Source organism: Triturus cristatus, chromosome 1_2 (assembly GCF_964204655.1).
Source record: "Triturus cristatus chromosome 1_2, aTriCri1.1, whole genome shotgun sequence".
Classification (NCBI taxonomy): domain Eukaryota; kingdom Metazoa; phylum Chordata; class Amphibia; order Caudata; family Salamandridae; genus Triturus; species Triturus cristatus.
Window position 1 is genome coordinate 731,450,287 of NC_140580.1, and position 19,528 is coordinate 731,469,814.

At 48.1% G+C, this 19,528-nt stretch overlaps 1 protein-coding gene across 2 annotated transcripts in view; it reads left to right on the top strand.

Annotated features, from left to right (window-relative positions):
- VPS13D (vacuolar protein sorting 13 homolog D) overlaps window positions 1-9,280 on the top strand; it is a 2,738,381-nt gene extending 2,729,101 nt beyond the window's left edge. For both annotated transcript variants that reach the window (XM_085608633.1, XM_085608634.1), the window contains exon 70: window positions 8,612-9,280. In XM_085608633.1, coding sequence (XP_085464759.1) covers window positions 8,612-8,743 — 132 coding nt within the window. In that variant the 3' untranslated portion in view covers window positions 8,744-9,280. The remainder of the gene's footprint in view (window positions 1-8,611) is intronic.
- The last annotated feature ends 10,248 nt before the right edge of the window (window positions 9,281-19,528 follow it).

Here is a 19,528-nt window from a genome sequence, read left to right on the forward strand (position 1 = left end):
GAGTTCCCTTGCGGGACATCTGTCAGGCGGCGACGTGGGCTTCACTACACACGTTTGCCAAGCACTATTGCCTATACAGCCAAGTCCGGAGAGACGGCTTCTTTGGCCGTTCTGTTCTCCAGGACTTTCTGGTGTGATCTTGGTTCGCAGACCCACCACCGGGGTTGGTATTGCTAGGGTATCTATTCTAAGGTGAGGAATCTAACTAACGTGTTTCTTTCAGATGAACAAGTTACTTACCTTCGGTAACAATGTATCTGTTAGAAACATTAGTTAGTTAGATTCCTCACCGACGCACCCATCCTCCCCGTTCTACGAACTGACATCTAGGGTTAAGGTTATCCTTTTCAGGGCCCTAGATTTTTTGGCACCAGTGTCGGTCTCTTGCATGGCTCTGCGTTCCTGGCGCGGAAAGCTATGTACAAGAACTGACGTCAGCGCGCGAGGGCGGCGTCTAAGTACTCCGACGACGTCATTCCGGCGCACAACGCCGACGAAGGACGCAGAGCCGCAGCCGACGCCTAGCGACGCGCAAGGGGTATTGCTGACGAAAAATCTTTCCGGATCCAGCCTAACGCCTGGGGATATTCTAAGGTGAGGAATCTAACTAACTAATGTTTCTTACAGATACATCGTTACCGAAGGTAAGTAACTTGTTCTTTAGGGGTGTTACAAGGGTTCGAAGGTAGTAGCCAATAGGCTACTTGCCTTTAGGGTGCCTACACCCTTTGTATGTCCACTCCTTCTGGGAAGGAGGGCATACTCCTAACCATTTGGCTAGAATCCTCTAAAACAATATGGAGGATTTTGAAAGGAGGGGGTTACTTCAGCTCAGGGCACCCTAGGTCACCACCTTTCAATGCTGGTCCTGTTTGGGGGTAGGTGTAAAGCACCTTCACACAGAGCAGGCTTTGTTTATGACCCATGAGAGCAAAAGGCTCCCACCTCAGGGGGTCAGAAACATGTCTACAGGTCGCAGGCTGGTACAGACCAGTCAGGCACACCCTAGTGAGGTGGTAGGTTTTGCCCTCTGAGTGCATTCCTTAATGAATCGAACATTGACATCAGTGTGGGCTCATTAATCGGAGATGTTTGGTACCAAACATCTTGGAATTCATAGAAGCCATCATGGAGCTGTGGAACTAGCAGTGACAAGCCCCCAGCCCATGTACTCAGTATGGCTTCACTGTCCACTTATAATGTCTAAGAATGGACTTCTTAGGCACTATAGGGGCACATCTGCTCATGCAGTTATACCCCCACATGAGGTATAGTGCAACCTGCCTTAGGACTGTAAGGCCTCCTGTAGGGGTGACTTACCTATGCCTCTTGCAGTGCTAGTAGGCCTGGCATACAGGGATGTTTGCCATGCCGACTCTTCACTATTATCTGCACCAAAACACACGGGCTGGATTGGCAGCATGTTTGTATTTGGTGAGGGGTCTCTCAGGGTGGGACAATACATGCTGCAGTCCTTAAGAGACCCTCTCTGGTCACAAGGCCTTTGGTACCACTGGTACCATTTACAAGGAACTTATATGTGAGCCAAAGGTGTGACAACTGTGGAAGCAAAGGTACAGTTTTGGGAAAGAACACAGGTACTGGGAACCTGGTTATCATGAACCTGGTGCACACTCAGTCAAAGATGCATCAGAGTCAGGAAAAAAGTGGCGTAACCATGCCTAAAGGGGTACTTTCCTACACCAGGCATCCTTCTACCAAGACAGTTTACACCTGCTGTTGGGGCAAGTTTGTGGCATGGTATGCTGAGAAACAGTCTGACCCCTCTCTAAGTTCCTTTTCTTTATCGGGCTATCTTTCTGCCATCTCAGTCTTTCTGCGTTTGCTAAATCATCCTTCCCTGTACAAATACCCTGTTGTAAATAAATTCTTCAAAGGTCTGCAACACATTTCCACCTTCCACCTTCCACCTTCATCATGTCTCAGGGGGACCTTAATCTAGAACTCACTTTTCTGATGTTCACTCCCTTTGAGCCACTGCACAACTGTCCTCTCAGAGTCCTTACAATCAAGACGGCCTTCCTGGTTGCAATAACATCTATCAGAGGGTCAGTAATGTTCAGACCTAGTCATCTAAGCCTCCCTACCTGAGCATCTTCCCAGACAAGCTGGTTCTTTACAGTAGAGCTTCCTTTCTTCTGAAAGTTCTCACTTTCTTTCATATAGGCCAGTCCAATGCCCTGCCTACATTTTACGCTCAGCCTCATCCCTCTAAGGAAGAGGAGCAACTCCAACGCCTGGATCCAAAAAGACATTGTCTTTCTACCTTCACTACACAAAAGAGTTCCGGGTGGACAACCAACTCTTCGTGTGGCATATCGGAGCATAGAAGGGAAAGGCCGTACAGAAATGAACCATGTCCCAATGAATCGTACTCTGCATTAAACTCTGCTACGCATTGACCAATAATCAACCCCTTGAGGGCTTGCAGGCTCATTCAACCAGAGCCAAGGCTGCCATCACTGTGTTAGCATGCGGAGTTCTGGTCCTGGTCACCTGCCACGCATCAGTGCACTACTGCCTGGCAGTTAGGTCCGTCGGGACGGGCTCTTCGCCCGTTCGGTCCTGCAGAAATTGTCGGTGTGAAATTGTTTTGCAGACCCACGATCGGGGAGGTATTGCTTGGGTATCTATTCTAAGGTAAGGGAATCTGCGACGAGAAGCCTTTATCAGATGAACAAGTTACTTACCTTTAGTAACTCATTATCTGGTAGAGACCCTACCTACCCACAGATCCTTACTGACCCACCCATCCTTCCAGCTGTACGAAAGATTTCTAGGGACAGGGCTGGTCCCAATTCAGGGCTCTAGTTTTACACACCAGTGGACAGCGTTCTTTGTGGCTCGGCGCTCCTGGCGTATTTCTTCTACCCTTATGTATATTTGAAATTACTCTGTAGTATTGAGTAGGGTGTGTAATAAATGTACTTTAACTTTTCTAAAGAAAAAGCACAGACTGGACAACAATTTATTGAGTGTTATTATTGCATGCTAGCAAATGGTGATTACTAGCCCACACCACCTCCCTTGAGTAGGCCTTAGACTGTTCTGCTTCGCTACCCAGAGAGAGTCAAGGGCCACATTGGGGTGTTTGGTTCCCAGTGGAGTGGGAATTTGGGCTCATTACTTGTGCAGGTCACACAGCTAATGGCCTTTTTCCTCACATCAGCACGCTTGAGCTTCCAAAGCAGCTCTTGCTCTCAGATGTCTACCGTCTAGAGTGGAGCTCAGGACTTCTGTATGCCTTTCCACCACTATCTCAGCTTCCCCGAGTTCTGAAGAAAATCAGGAACACCAGGGGCCAAGTCACTGTAGTGGCACCAAATTGAACTAGGAAAGTATGGTACCCAGAACTCCTGGGCATTGAGGTTCTGGACTTTTAAGAGTCCAGAGGTGTCAGGGAAACAACACCCGAAGACCCCTGAGTTCCTCCTGTCTCGGTGCACAAAATAAACAGAGACGCGGGTTTCTCGATGGCGGCGTCAAAGACCAAGGTTTATTTACTGCAGGGACACAGAAGTCATAGGAACCACACAGAGGCAGAATCTACGAGACTGTTCAAATTGCATTAAGTGGGTTGCTCCTTAAATACACGAAAAATGTCTTGAGGCAACATTACACGAATATTTCTCATGCCCAACCCGGTATCCCAAACAGACAATAAATATACATCAAACAATAATTAGTCGTAGGTTTTCGGTATTCGATCTGATCCCCTTGTCAGTTCTCCATTCTTTGCCCGATCCTCCCCATCATAAAAATCGTAACCTCCCCATTGTAAAAGCCCAGAAGGAGAGGAGCAGAGCCAGGTGCAAGGATTGAAAAGCAGGATAAGAGGTGTTTATGGATCATAAACGGGCATGGCTATCGTCTTCGGCCTCTCGGTCAGGACAATGGACACGAGAACCAGTATAGCAAGACTGGCCTCAGGTAAGGGAGGCAGCTTGATTCTGCCTAGTCATGTAGCGTCAGCCTTTCTCGGGACTCGAGCTTACGTGTCCTTAACAAGGTGATCCTGCCGGGGTCATCGTCCGTTCATTGACTATGTGAGGGCAAAAAACAAAATGGACGCTGTATCTAAAATGGATGCCATGACTTGACAACAGAATGCCCTATTCTTCAGTGAATTCAAGCTCGTTGCGTAGCGAAAATACTGTCATGTATATAATGGATCATTTGCGGTTCATTGGTACCAAAATCGTGTCAGTACTACGATACCGAATACTCGGGTTCGGATCGCTACGGAACCTCAGAATGAGCATCTGTCGTCTGATTAAGCATCGGCTTCGGGAGGATCTTCTGTCACAGCCGGAGGGCAGGTTGTTGCACCTGGGCCTACACACTTTGCATCCCCATGCTTGAAGATTGAATGGTGACTGTTGACCTCCTTCGTCCTGCACTATGAGGTTGCTGATGTCATCTTGGTGGTAAAGCCTCCCTCCATGAAATCATTATACGTCAGACGTTGGGACAATTTGTGGATTGGTGGGGTAGCTGACATTTTGACCCATTGCAGGAAAATTTGGAAGTTTTATTGTTTGTTCTGTTCCTAGCCCTGGACTTGCTTTCCGCACAGGGCTTTTTATCTGCTCTTTCGGCTTTCTTGGGGTTGCCAGATCAGGCTTTGACATTCAAATTACCCGTGTTAATGAGGCTTTTGAAACGTTTGCAACTTTTGTTTCCACCAAACCCCTTTGTGATGCCTCAGTAGAACTTGAACATAGTCCACACATTCTTGATGTGCACCCCTTTGGAGCTGTTGCACTGTTGTCCCTTGAGACTTCTGACCTTAAAGATAGACTTTCTCTTCACCATAATATCAGCTAGACATGTGAGCGAACTTCAGCCTCTGTGTCAACCCTCTTTATACCACCTTCTTCCCTAATAAGTTGGTTCTGAGGACAAGAGCTTAATTTCGACTGAAAGTAGTTACTCATTTTCATATTGACTAAGCTATCACCCTTTCGGCATTTTCTGCCCCACCCCATCCCTCGAAGTAGAAAAAGAGACTTCATCATTTGGGGGCATATGTATCAAACGATTTTGCATTCGCAAACGCTGCGAATCGCAAAAAAACAGCGTTTGCTAATACAAAATCGCAAAATGAGATGTATGAGCCATTTTAGCGTTGCATTATTAAGAAATCGCTAATTTTGCGATTTCTTAATTTTGCGTAATCATTTAAGGAATCGCAAATTGCGATTCCTTAAATGCTATGTAACACGCACCCAAGTTGTGCGATTTCTCCTTAAGAAATCGCAAATTACCACCAACTTCAAGTTGGTGGTAATTTGCGATTTCTTAGAAAAATTCACTTTTTGGCATTTTTCAAAGTGCCATGTGCCCTTAGGGCATGTATGTCCGCCATATGGGCACACATGCTAATTTCAGGGGTGCATCAGGGTGTCATCATGACACCCTTGCACCTTTGAAATTATTCTCAATTTGCGATTAGCAAATTGCGAATCGCAATTTGAGAATGACTTCCCATTCATTGCTATGGGCCTCCTGGCCCATAGGAATGAATGGGAAGGTATTCCTTAATTGCGATTTCGCAATTTGCTAATCGCAATTAAGGAATGTTAAGAATTCGCAAAATATGTGCGAATTTTTAAATACATCCCGTTTTGCAATTCTCAAATAGCGATTGTCAAAAAATCGCTATTTGAGATTCGTAAATGGAGATTTTGATACATATGCCCCTTGGGCACTAGAAGAGCATTAAGTTTCTATACTGATCGTGCCAAGGAACATCGAGTGGACACAACTTTTTGTATGATGTTCTCATCAAACAATGGGAAAACAGTGCAAAAACTGACCATTTTCCTGATGGCTTTTTGTCTGTATAAAGATCTGCTATACACTGGCGGAGAAGTAGCCCCTAGAAGGTTTGTGAGCTTATTTCACTAAGGTCGAAGCTACTATCACTGTATTAGCACACAGAGTGCCGGTCATTGACATCAGTCCAGCAGCTACATGGTCGTCAGTACACATGTTCACAAAGCACTAGTACCTCCACAGTTAGGTCAGTCGAGAGCGCTATTTTGCCTGCTTGGTCCTACAGCCTTTCTAGTATGAGCCAGTTCACAGACACACCACATTGGGAGTTAGAAGTATCCATCAGAAGAGCATGGTTATTTTTAGTAATGATCTTTCTGGTTAGTACGCTATCTAACTGCAGATTCCTCACTGACCCTGCCACCTCCCCTCCATTCTGTGAACCAGACTTTTTTTCCATCTAAAAAGGTCTCAATCTACAGATCTGCATAATCGGCTCTACATGTCAGAACCTGTACAGCCTAGAAAGCAACTGACATCAGCACACATGGATGGTGCTTATATGCGGCTCCACATGTCACTTCCGGAGTGGAACTATGTCCATGCAGAGCTGAATGCCGTCACCTAGCGAAGTGTGGGAGAACTGCTCTAAAAGTTTCCAAGATGAGGAATCTGCTGTTAGGTAAATGTAGAGTTAGATAAGTAGAGAATCATTCCCGAAGGTAAGTAGCTTGTTCTTTTGGTGGATGCTCTGTCTGCCTGCAGATTTCTCATCGATTACCACCCATCATTTCCACGTTTTGAAGAATGGTCAAAGGTCATCAATGATAAGGCGCCAAACAAAATTGTTGTACTGCACTGCCTCAAATTGATCAGTTGCTTCCTTGTCTCTGTCTCTAGGGACACAGAAAAGATTTACGGGGAACCGAGGTCAGTGCGCTGGAAGGAGCACCATAATAAATACAGTGACATCACACTGTGTCACTTCTGGTGCTGAGGCTGAGCCAGCGCCTGCCGCCTCGTGTGGAAGAGCTATGAAAAGTTTCCAGGTCCAGTCTGGCACCTCGGTTTGTTCAACAAATGAGGAACCTGCACCGCCAGAAAGATCGTTACCAAATATAATTAGACTTGTTTTGTGACATGTGCTATGTAGGAAGTTGTTCTATTTAAGGCTAAGTTGTCTGATGTTTTGTGATTTTCACTGTTGTTGGTCTGGAAAGGGTTTGCACTGGGCACTGCCAAAGGTTACCTAGTGGCTTTATTTATTTATTTATTTATTGCTTGCCAGATCAGCTTTTGTTGTTTAAGTCACCTACTGTTATGCAGCTTCTGAAGGGTCTAACCCACATGTCTACTTTCTTTTCCATTTATTGTGCCTCAGTAGATCCTTAACTTGGGCTTACTTTTCTGATCACTTCGTAGTTTGAACCCACCTATAGCTGTTCTTTGAGAGTCCTTACTCTGAAGACGGCCTTCCTTATTGCTGTCAGATCTGCTTAGTGCATAGTGAGCTGGAAGCCCTTTCGTTTAGCCTTCGTTCACCTCCTCCTTCCTAGACAAGTTAGTGCTTCAAACAGCGGCATCCATTCTGACTGAGGACTTGATTTAGATCTTGGCGGATGGGATACTCCGTCACAAATATGACGAATATCCCATCCGCCCTATCACTAGTGCATTATATTCTATGGCACTCGTAATAGGGCAGACGGGATATCCATCCACTGAGATCTAAATCAGGCCCTAAGTGAGTTTCCCCATTTCATGTATGGCAGTAGATTAGCTTGACATAATAATATCCTCCTCTGCATCATACCAAGGAGGAGGAGAGACCTCATCACTTAGATGCTCATAGGGCTTTGAACTTTCTCCTTGAACTCAGAGCATCATGTTGACGATCAACTGTTCCTTGGCTTTGCAGTTACGAAGAAGAAAAAGGCAATCCAGATGGTGATGATTTGCCAGTAGATTGTCCTATACATTGAGATGTGGTAAGATCTCCCCAAGAAGAAGCCTCTAGAAGTCTTCGGGACACATTTTATCAGGGCAAAGGCCACTTCTTCACCGTTGTCCAGGGATCTTCCCGTTCTGAACATTTGTCCGGCTACTATGGCATGGGCTTCATGTCACACCCTCACCACGATTACTGCCTGGATTACAAAGCCTCCAGGAATGGTCACTTAGCCAGGTCTGTGCTGCTAGATTTTTTTTACTTTGATCGTCAACTGAGGCCCACTTCCTTGGTGGTATTAATTTGATATTGATTTACAACATTAGTATCCTTTGGAGACAAGTATCCACCATAAGAGAAATTTACTTCCATTCAGTAACGGTCTTGCTGGCACATACTCTGTCCTCCCACAGATGCTTCACTGACACAACTGATTTCAGGAGTCTTATGATATTGCTAAAAAGGTTCCAGTTCAGTTATCTTACTGTGAACTGGCTTCATTCAGTCTAGTTAGTCTCATCTCTGCCCCTCGGGAACTGAAGTCACTGCACTGAGGAGGAACTTATATGGCTCCTTGATGTCGCACCTATCTGGAGCCACATGACCTTACCTGTCAGGGCTGCTGAGATATTGCAACCGTTTGCACATATAGTCTAGCACCTAGGGAGATTCATAAAGTAAACTTGCGGCTGGAGGGAATGCACCTAAAAGATAGTTATCGAAGGTAAATAACTTTTTTTATTTCTACCTTTGCTTATCTGTTAAATGTCTCGTTATAAATTCTGCTTGATAAAAAAAAGCTATATTGTCATCAGATTGTTAGTTGTGGTATTAATGCAGTCGTCAACTATATATCTCTTTTAGGTTCATGTAAAATCGGAGACCCTTGCTGTCAAGATATCTCAAGAAATTAACTATGCTAAGAGCCTATATTATGAGCAGCAGCTTATGTTAAGAGTAAATGAAGATGAAGAGCATTTGGAACAGGACCTCTAGCTTTTAACGTCACAACTCCACTGCCATTAATGCTGCTATACAACAACTTACCTGGAAGTCTATTTCTGTATTTAAAAAAACAAAAACATATGCCATCTGAAAGTGGACAACAGCTGCACATCAGTGAACCGATATGTTTCTGCAGGAATGAAATACACTGCAAAAACAATAATGAGAAAACACAATGCACTATATTATATCTATTGAAGTATTTCCTATTTTGGAGTTATGTAGATTTGGAGGAAAAGAAAAATAATTAATAATGTTGAACAATATATCTATATACATTTGTAAAAGTTATTGGGGAGCCCTTTATTTTACTAACATGTATATATGTATTACTATTTTGGATGTAAATATAAAAGAGAGTATAAATTGGGCGTGGGTACGTGTAAAGAATTGTTTACTAATGCACTGTAAAGTAATTAAAAAGAAGTTATATTGAATATGGTATTGAACTGCTTTTATGATTCTGAGTTCAAGAAACGTGTGTGTTTATTTTTGGTAATAAAGACAACAACAGTTCATTGTGAATCAGTCACCTCTTCTTACTGGCCATGCAGTGTAAAATAAAATTGTTGTCAGAAGCAATCAAGCGCAAGTTCCATTATGGATTAGTTAACATACAACATTTCGGGCCAGAATTAAATGGAAATGCTTTTCTTTTTTCCAGTTGATCACCATTAGTTCTTTGCATGTGTGAGGTTTATATAGGAGCACATCAATAAGTGAAAACGCACAAAAAGTACTAATAGCCATTCTAGCACTTTAAGTTAGTTACTGCTTGATATTTATCTGAATTCTGTAAATGTCTTGGAAAGTTCTATTCTAAGCGCTTTTTGCCTTCGTCAACTGTAGTATTTAACTAAGTATTTAATAATGGGTTCTCTGACTGGTCCTGGCATGGAAAGGACCTCATCACTTTGTTAAAGCATCTGGAATGCTGGAATGGAGTAGCACACTTTCTCCATTTATCCACCCTTACATCCACTGTGTGGACCAGATATATTGTAGTATTTGTATAGCTCTTTCCTAGCCCTTCCTGGGGCCCCTAGATTGTTTTTCAGGTAGTTGAGTGTGTTGCTACTTCGTTTATTGTGTATTGTTGGAAGATGTTGGTTGAGGTATCTGCTAAGAGTGGAGTGTTTTGATGTCATGCGTGAGGTCCAAAGATGTATTCCAGACTAGATGTAGCAGCACGAGACATTGCTGTACTCGTGGAGGCGTATGTGAAAAAGTATGAGGCATAGTTGTACCTGCTGCTTACACTAACCAAGTGACTTGTACTCTTTGAGGTGTTTAATCCATGATTTTTGGCTCAGCCAGTTCTTTATTGCATTTCTGAATTCTAGATGGCTGTAGATGATCCGTATTCTTTTTAGTAGCTTGCTCCTTAGTTTGCAAGTCTGAACAGAGAAGGATCCACCTGAAATGTATGTTTTCTTAAAGGATGAATGATCACCTGTGGTGCCATTCTGAATTTAAAGCTTCTGCTTTTGTTGTACAGTTTAAGTTTCTACTGTAAGAAGATCGATCCTGCCTCATTCATAACTAGTGTGCAATGCAGGGTGCTTTGTAGGAGAACCTGTTTGCCACTGGTAACCAGTGTGGGACTTAAATAGCAGGGGTAATGCACACTACCCTGCTCAAGTTAAGGACTTGTTTAGCTGTAGCATTCTAGATTCTTTGCAGGTTTCCTATTAGTGTTTTATAATGATCCCACATAGTCAAGCAATTACAACACTAGAGCTATTGTTGTCTGAATACTGAGCAGTAGGTCCAAGTAAGGGAACATATGCTATACCATTCTCAGTGAGAAAAAAAGATCTCTGGTCGCTCTGTCAACTTTGGTGTGAAGTGAGAGTTAGAGTCCATGATAACTCCAATATGTTTCACTTCCATTGATGCAGTTGTAAACTGCCCTTGTTCTGAGAGCCATGCAGATACCGTGTTGTAATGCTGCCATGCCCGTAGTTGAGAATTATAATTTTGTTGACTTACGTTTAAGGTGATGCTTTAGCATAGATTGGCCTGGATCCGGATTGGCACCAGTCAACCTTACAAAACTTCTTCCTGCGCCGAATCCATAGGTGACACCTCCACCCCCGACATCGGTTGTGTCCTTAACCGATGTTGACCCCAGCCTCCCTCTTAACATGGACATGGACCCAGACCGGCGTTGACCACCATCGGTACCGGCGCCGACTGGTAGTTTTGTATCTCTGTTCTCCCCTGGTGTTCCATATTGCCCTGAGTGGCTACCAGGGGGAGGACTGGGAGGGGTCTGTGGACCCTCTGGCAGACCAGTTGGAAGAACCGGACTGGAGAGAAGAGTTGGGTGAGGCCAGTGGTCTGGACACTTCTCCAGACCTTGGCATCCTTTCTACCCCCTACCGTGGCTACGGAGGAGGGTGCCTCTTAGGCTGTGGTGTTACGTAGGGCGGCTGAGGCCTTGAACCGGGAGCTTCCTACGGTGGCGGTCAGGAGTATGCCTAGGCTGTACTCTCCTGTTCAGTTTGCGGAAGGGAGAGACGCAGCCAAGTTCACCATATGATGTGGACTGGACACCGCCGACTCACTAGGCAGGACGATTTCAACGTCAGTAGCCCTGCAACGCTACGCCTGGCTGAGGTCCACTTCTTGGGTGATGTCAATCAACACTTTTGGACATACCCTTTCATGCCCGTCGTTTTAAGGATTCCAGGGCTATGGCCAGATCCTTGGGCCTTGCTACCACCTCTCGCCCGCGCAGTCTGCTTTTCGCCCCTTTCGTGGCTACCAAAGGGGCGCCAAGCCATGTTCCGCCCAGATTCACAGGCCTGCGCAAGCTGTCCAGCCTCTGCGCGGCCGGGGACGTGGGACCCAGCGTCATGGATCTGGGGGGCAGCAGGCGGGCCAGTCCACCAGCGCCCCCTCTGCAGCAGCCTCCAAGCCCTCCTCGTCTGACTTTTCAGGGCAACCAGCTGCCAGTGGGCGGCACGATCCGCCATCACCTCCCCTACTGGCAAACCATCACGTCGGACAGGTGGGTTTTGCAGATAGTGTGAAGAGGCTACTCCCTCCTCTTCGAGACTACCCCTCCATCCATGCCATCGCAATCCCATCCCATGTCGGAGTATCACTTGGCCCTTCTCCATCAGGAAGTTACGGCTCTCTTGGCCAAGGGAGCCATCAAGCGCGTTCCTGTGCCAGAAGTATGTTGTGGTTGTTATTCCAACTACTTCCTGGTGCCCAAGAAGGACAAAGGCCTGCGTCCTATCTTGGGTCTCAGGGACGTCAACCACTTCCTCTGAAAGGAGAAGTTCAAAATGTTGACACTGGCTCAGGTCCTGTCTGCCCTCAACGCTGGAGACTGGATGGTAGCGTTGGACTTGCAGGATGCCTATTTTCACATCCCCGTCCTGCCAGCCCACCAGCGTTACCTACGGTTCACGGTAGGCCACGAGCACTTTCAGTTCACCATGCTCCCCTTTGGCCTTACCAGCGTCCCTCGGGTGTTCACGAAAGTGATGGCGGTGGTCGCAGCTCATCTGCGCAGATCAGGGGTTCCAGTCTTCACCTATCTCGACGACTGGCTGTTGAAGGCGGGCTCACCCCAGGCTGTCGTCTCCCACCTCCAGACTACGGCGGACCTCCTGCATTCGCTGGGATTCACTATCAACATGATTCCCTCTCAGAAGCTCCTTTTCATCGGGTGGTTCTGGACACAGCGCAGTTTCGGGGCTATGATTCCGATCTTTCAGCCTCTATCCCGGGTTTCGATCAGAATGACTGTGAGGCTGCTGGGCCTAATGGCCTCCAGCATCCTGCTGATGGACTTTTCCAGGTGGCATATGCGGGCTCTGCAGTGGGACCTGAAGTTACAGTGGGCACAGCATCAAGGGAATCTTTCCAATTGCGTCCAGATCTCGGAGGGCACTGTGCACCAATTGCAGTGGTGTCTGATGAACCAGGCTAGGGTCAACAGCAGATCCCTCTCCCTTCCCCAACCAGAGTTCACAGTGTGACGATGCTTCACTTCTGGGGTGGGGCGGCCACATGGGAGAGGCGGAGATCAGAGGCCTCTGCTGTCCGCCGGAGTCCGAGCTCCACATCATCCTTCTGGAGTTCCGGGCGATTCGTCTTGCACTGAAGGCATTCCTTCCTTTTGTCAAAGGAAGAGTAGTGCAGGTGTTCACGGACAACACCACCGCCTTGTAGTATTGCAACAAACAAGGCGGGGTGGGGACGTGGACCCTATGTCAGGAGGCACTTCGTCTCTGGAAGTGGCTGAAACATCAGGGCATGTCCCTGGTGGTTCAACACCTGGCGGGTTCCCTGAACGCCATGGTGGACGAACTCATGATGGATCACGAATGGCGTCTTCACTGGGAGGTGGTGCAAGGTCTCTTGCAGCAGTTGGGAGGGCCTTCGTTAGATCTATTCACCACCGAAGAGAACGCGCAATGTCAGCAGTTCTGCGCGTTGGAATTTCCAAGGTGGCACTCGCTAGGCGCCGCTTTTAGTTGCGAGTAGAGTTGCGGTCTTCTGTACGCCTTTCCGCCTATACCACTTCTGACCCGAGTGCTGAAGATCAAGCACGACAGGGCCCAAGTAATTCTTGTGACTCCGGACTGGGCACGAAGAGTCTGGTATCCCGAGCTCTTGTCCATGTCTTCTGTTGCAGCAGCAGGGGATGAACCTGTCCAGCCTCCACCTCCTTGCTTGGAGATTGAGCAGCGACAGTTGACAGCTTTAGACCTTCCTCCCGAAGTCTGTAACATTATCTTGGCAGCCAGGCGTCCCTCCACCAAAACAATATATATGTGGCATGGTGTGCAGCAAAGTCTGTGGATCCCCTTTCTTCCCCATTTTCAGAGGTTCTCCTCTTTATTCTTTCTTTGGCCCAGCAGGGCTCTGCTCTGGGGACTCTCAAGGGCTATTTTTCGCCCATTTCCGCCTTTCTTCGCCTTCCAGATCAACCTTCTCTTTTCAGGTCCCCTATTGTACATCGCTTCCTTAAGGGCATTACTCACCTGTTTCCTCCTATTCCTTTCGTAATGCCCCAGTGGGACTCGAACCTTGTTCTGACTTACCTTATGTGCACTCCTTTTGAACCGCTACATAACTGTCCTCTTAGACTTTTGACTCTCAAAACTGCCTTTTTGGTTACCATCACCTCTGCTCTGAAGGTTAGTGAGCTTCAGGCTCTTTCTTCGAAACCTCCTTTCCTGGCAGTTCATCCGGACGAGGTTGTCCTTCGCACTAGACCTTCATTTCTTCCAAAATGGTTACCTCTTTCCACATAGGACAGACAATCACTTTGCCCACCTTCTTCCTGCCCCCGCATCCTTCTAAAGAGAAGGAGAGGCTCCACCGTCTGGATCCGAAATGTGCGCTTTCATTTTATCTGGATCGCACAAGACATGGGTGGATGATCATCTCTGTTGGCTATGTGGGCGCCAAGAAAGGTTAGGCCGTGCAAAAAAAAGGACCATCTCTCGATGGGTCGTTCTTTGTATTAAAATGTGCTATTCCTTGGTGAAAAGGAGCCTCCAGGGCGATGGCAGCCACTACTGCTTTGGAACATGGAGTCCCCCTCAGTGACATCTGTCAGGCAACCACGTGGGCATCACTGCACACGTTCACTAAACTTTACTGCCTGGATAATCTGAAAGAAACACGTAGTGATAGATTCCTTACCTTACCTTAGAATTACCCCCAGGCGTCAGACTGGATCCGGAAAGTTTTCGTCAGCAGTACCCCTGCGCGTTGGAAGGTGGCGCCGTGCGGCTCCGTATCCGTTGCTGGCGTCGTAAGCGCCGAGATGACATCACGGAGACTACTTAGGTGCCACCCATGTGCGCTGACGTCAGTTCTTTCTTTTTCCACGCCAGCAAGGGCAGATCCGGTTAGAGCACGTACCCTAGTCACTTTTTGACTAAACTTTTGAGACTTTTGTCTTCCATTTTTGAGTCTTTGACTCCTGGTGCCACATAGGGATGCCTGGATTTAAATACTGCGGGGCCTGTCGCCGTACGATGTCTGTGGCCGACCCCCATTGCGTCTGTCTCTACTGTCAGAAGCGCAACCATGACTCCCGGTCATGTTCCGACTGTCTGGCCATGGCTCCGAAGGCCTTGCGGGAGCGGTCCCGTAAGCTACTCGAGGCCCGGCAGTTGTCTCCGCGCTATTCGAGGTCCAGGGGTCACTCGAGGAATCGCTTGCGGAGCCATCGTCATCGCTCCGGGGGTCGAAGTCGTCTCACTCGGAGTCAGGTAAGAGACATCATAGGAAGAAGTCGAAGAAGCGTTTCCGCTCTCCAACGTCCCCTCCTCGGTCTCTGGATGCGGACAGGGGGGGCAAGGGGTACCACCCCCGCGGCTCCTTTGGAGCCTGTGAGTCCCTACCCACCATCTGCGGATCCGTCGGCGACTCCTGCCCAGGTGCAAGATTTTCTTGCAGCCATGGACAGGCTCTTCAGGCCTCGGGCTCCCGCCAGCCCGCTTTCAGGCCCCGCGGTCCCAGTTGAGGGCCCTCCCTTGCCGCCGGCTCCACTGTTGGCCCCGGTGCCGCAGGGACCTGCGCCGGCAGCTCCGGCACCGCCCACGGCTCTGATTCCGGCGCCGCAGTAGGATCCAGTCGTTCCACCACCGCCCTTGTCCGGGTTCCCGGACAATTTTGCTCCTGGTTGGGACACTACTTGGGACACGGAGCCGGACCGGACTATTTGTATTCCCCTGTTCCCCCCCCCACCGCAGCCTGTTCCATGGGCAGTGGAGGAGGGGGACGACTGGGAGGGGTCTGAACAGGAATGGACAGAAGAGCTAGAGGATGCCGGTGGTCTTGACCTCTCCTCTGACCCTGGTTTTCTTTCTCCTCCGGCTGTGGCTATGGAGGATGGCACCACTTACACTATGGTGCTCCGTAGAGCAGCTGAGGCCCTTGACCTGCCTACAGTGACCCTCAAGACTAATCTCCTCACTGAAGTACGTCAGCCGGCGGCAAGCTCTTCGGAGCCCCTGCTTCCGTTCAATGAGGCATTAACTGACGTCTTGATGGGCACCTGGTCTAGACCGGCCACAGGGGTTCCCGTGAATAAGAAGGTAGCGCCATCCCCCGGCCCCGGATGACCCTGCTTTTCTGTCCAACCACCCGACCCCGGAGAGCCTGGTCATCCAGGCCTCCACTTCCCAAAGCGCATTCCCTACCGCTCCGCCAGATAAGGAATCCAAGAAGCTGAAACAGTTCGGCAAGAAACTGTTTTTATCTGCCAGCTTAGGGCTGCGGTCGGTGAACACCGCATGCCTCTTGGGCCGCTATTCCCACGCTGTGTGGGACATTGTTGCGCAGGTGTTGCCTCAGTGTCCTGAGGAGGTTCGGACTGTGCTTTCCCAAGCTGTTGCTGAGGGGAAAGATGCAGCAAAGTTCGCCATCAGGTGTGGACTGGACACAGCAGACTTACTGGGTAGGGCGATTTCGACAACAGTGGCCCTCCGTCGTCACACCTGGTTGCGGTCCACTGGTTTTTCAGGGGATGTTCAAAGTTCTCTCATGGACATGCCCTTTGATGGTACTCGCCTGTTTGGCGATAAGGCAGATAGTGCACTGGAGCGTTTTAAGGACTCCTGGGCTACGGCCAAGTCCTTGGGTCTCTCCACCACACGCCTGGCCACGTCTGCTTTTCGTTCCTTTCGTGGCCACGGAAGGGGCGCCCCGACACGTTCGTTCAGCCAGAAGCCTGTGCAGAACCAACCTCAGCTAGGCCGCAGACGTGGTGCCCCCCACGGCAGGACAGGTGGCCAGCGTGCGGGTCAGTCCACCTCCACTCCTGCAGCATCTGCCTCAAAGCCTTCCTAGTCCGAGATTTGGGGCACACCCCACGACGGTGGGTGGCAGGATTCGCCATCACCTTCCCCACTGGCGTTCCGTTACCTCGGACAGGTGGGTGCTGCAACTCGTCCGAAGGGGCTACTACCTCCCCTTCGAGACTGCCCCTCCAGCCATGCCACCTCAGTTCCACCGCATGTCGGGGGACCATTTTGTGCTTCTCCAGCAGGAAGACACAGCCCTCTTGGCCAAGGGGGCCATCGAGCGCGTTCCTGGGCCAGAAGTAGGATGTGGTTGTTATTCCCACTACTTTCTGGTCCCCAAGAAGGACAAGCATTTGCAAAGTAATAGGTCTCGCATTTGTTAGAGTTAGAGCTATTGGCTTTGTAAATGACAATGGGCCCCATGCATCAAGCTAAAAACCGTTCGCAAACGGGCAGATTCTCAGAATCTGCCCCTTTGCGACTGGGATTTTTGCATTTGGGATGCATCATCCCAAATGCAAAAATCGCAATTTAAGGAATCTCTAAATTGCGATTCCTTAAATTGCTATTGCATTTAAGGAATCCCAAATTGAGGTTCCTTAAATGCAATGCATGAAAGTAAAAAAATTAGCGATTTCGCTAATAGGGGGAGCAAATTACCATGAAGTTGAACTTCATGGTAATTTGCAAAAACTTTGAAAAATGCACTAAAGTGCATTTTTCAAAGTTCCATTTTAGACACACACATGCCCTTGGGGCATGTGTGTGTGCAAGATGTATTCATATGCAAGATTTCAGGGGTGCAACAGGGTGTCTTTTTGACACCCTGGCACCCTTGAAATAGCATGAGCAATTTGCGATTCTCTAATTGAGATTAGCAAATTGTGAAAGTCTTCCCATTCATTCCTATGGGCCTCTAGGCCCATAGGAATCAATGGGGAGGTATTCCTTAATTGCGACTCACAATTTGCGAGTAGCAATTAAGGAATGTTTAGGAATCGCTATTTTGTAAGCGATTTCTACATGCATAGCCTTTTGCTATTCCTTATTAGCGAATCCTTATTTTTCGCTATTAAGGAATCGCAAATGGCATTGTTGATGCATGTGCCAGTTTGTCTTTTACCTATTCGTTTTGATTGGAGTGTAGTGGCCTTTTGGACGTTATAAGTGTTTAGCGATGCCAGGAGGCTGTGTGGGGGGGCTACTGTTGTGCTACTTATTTACAGACCTGCATAGTGAGGAGTGAGGACCCCCCCCCCCCCCTGTTTACTGTCTTCAGCTTGGGGACGGAGGAGAAGGGCAGACGTATGTGAAAGGAAGATAGTGAGATTGCATGAATAGAGAGTTAGGTGGGGTGAGGGGGCGAAGAGAGGATTAGAGGGTGAAGAAAGGGTTGGGTGAGGAGATGGTAGAACAGAAAAGGGAGAACACGTAATGAGCAGAAAGGTGGGATACAGATACAACCATTGTGGTGAGAACGAAAAAAAAAAAACGAGAAAACACAAACCCGAGGAGGGCCACAAGAGGCAGGAGGAATAGAGAGAGAAGAGACTGAAATGGAGAAGAGAAGACAATTGAGCAGAAAATGGGAGGAACAGTGTGACTGAGTGACATCATGTGCACACGCTTAGGTGTCTCAAAGCCAGCAGCAGCGCAGTGCTTGGTGACTAGCGGTCTCCTAGATGGCTGCAGTGCGTTTGTAAGTTGGTAGTGCACACTGTGACTGAGTATCTGCCAATGCACAGTGTACTTGGTTACTGTCTAGTGAGTGTTGTGGCTTTCACTGCACACTGTGGTAGTGATGATATGTGCAGCGCTGAGAGTGCAGCTGTCATTACTGCAAGGCGCTGTCCATACCATGGGGCTTGTGTGAGGGTACTACGAAGGCTGCCTGCCATACAGTACATGATTGTCACTGATAGTGCGAAGAGAGGGTTAGTTGAGGTGAGGGGCGAAGAGAGGGTTAGTGGGTGAAGAGACGGTTGAGTCAGGGGATGGTAGAGCAGAAAAGGGAGAACACGCAAGGAACAGGAAGGTGGGACACGGAAACAAGCACTGTGGACAGAGAGAGAAACAAGAATAAAAGTTAAGCAAAGCCTGGCGAAAGACACAGACTCCATAATTACAGATAAATCGCTTCTAAAAGGTGGGACACGGATACAACCACTGTGGTGAGAAAGAAAAAAAATGAACGAGTAAACACACGAACCCTGGGAGGGCCACAAGAGGAAGGAGGAATAGAGAGAGAAGAGACTGAAATGGAGAAGAAGAGAAGACAATTGAGCTGAAAATGTAAGGAAGAGTGTGACTAAGTGACATCATGTGCACACGCCTAGGTGCTTCGAAGCCAGCAACAGCGCAGTTCTTGGTGACTAGCCGTCTCCTTGATGGCTGCAGTGCGTTTGTAAGTTGGTAGTGCACACTGTGACCGAGTAGCTGCCACTGCACAGTGTACTTGGTTACTGCCTCTAGGCACTGTCTAGTGAGTGTTGTGGCTTCCACTGCACACTGTGGTAGTGACGCTTTGTGCAGCGCCAAGAGTGCAGCTGTCATTACTGCAAGGCGCTGTCCATACCATGGGGCTTGTGTGCGGGTGCTACGAAGGCTGCCTGCCATACAGTACATGACTGTCACTGATAGTGCAAAGAGAGGGTTAGTTGAGGTGAGGGGCAAAGAGAGGGTTAGTGGGTGAAGAGAGGGTTAGGGGATGAAGAGAGGGTTGAGTTAGGGGACGGAAGAGCAGAAAAGGGAGAACACCAAGGAACAGAAAGGTGGGACACGTATACAAGCACTGTGGAGAGAGAGAGAAATAAGAAGAAAAGTTAAGCAAGTACACACAAGGAACAGAAAGGTGGGACATGGATACAAGCACTGTGGAGAGAGAGAAAGAAGAAGAAAAGTTAAGCAAAGCCTCGCGAAAGACGCAGCAGCCATAATTACAGTAAACATCTCTTCAGCCTGAACTCTCGCTCTGTATGGACACGGCTTCCTG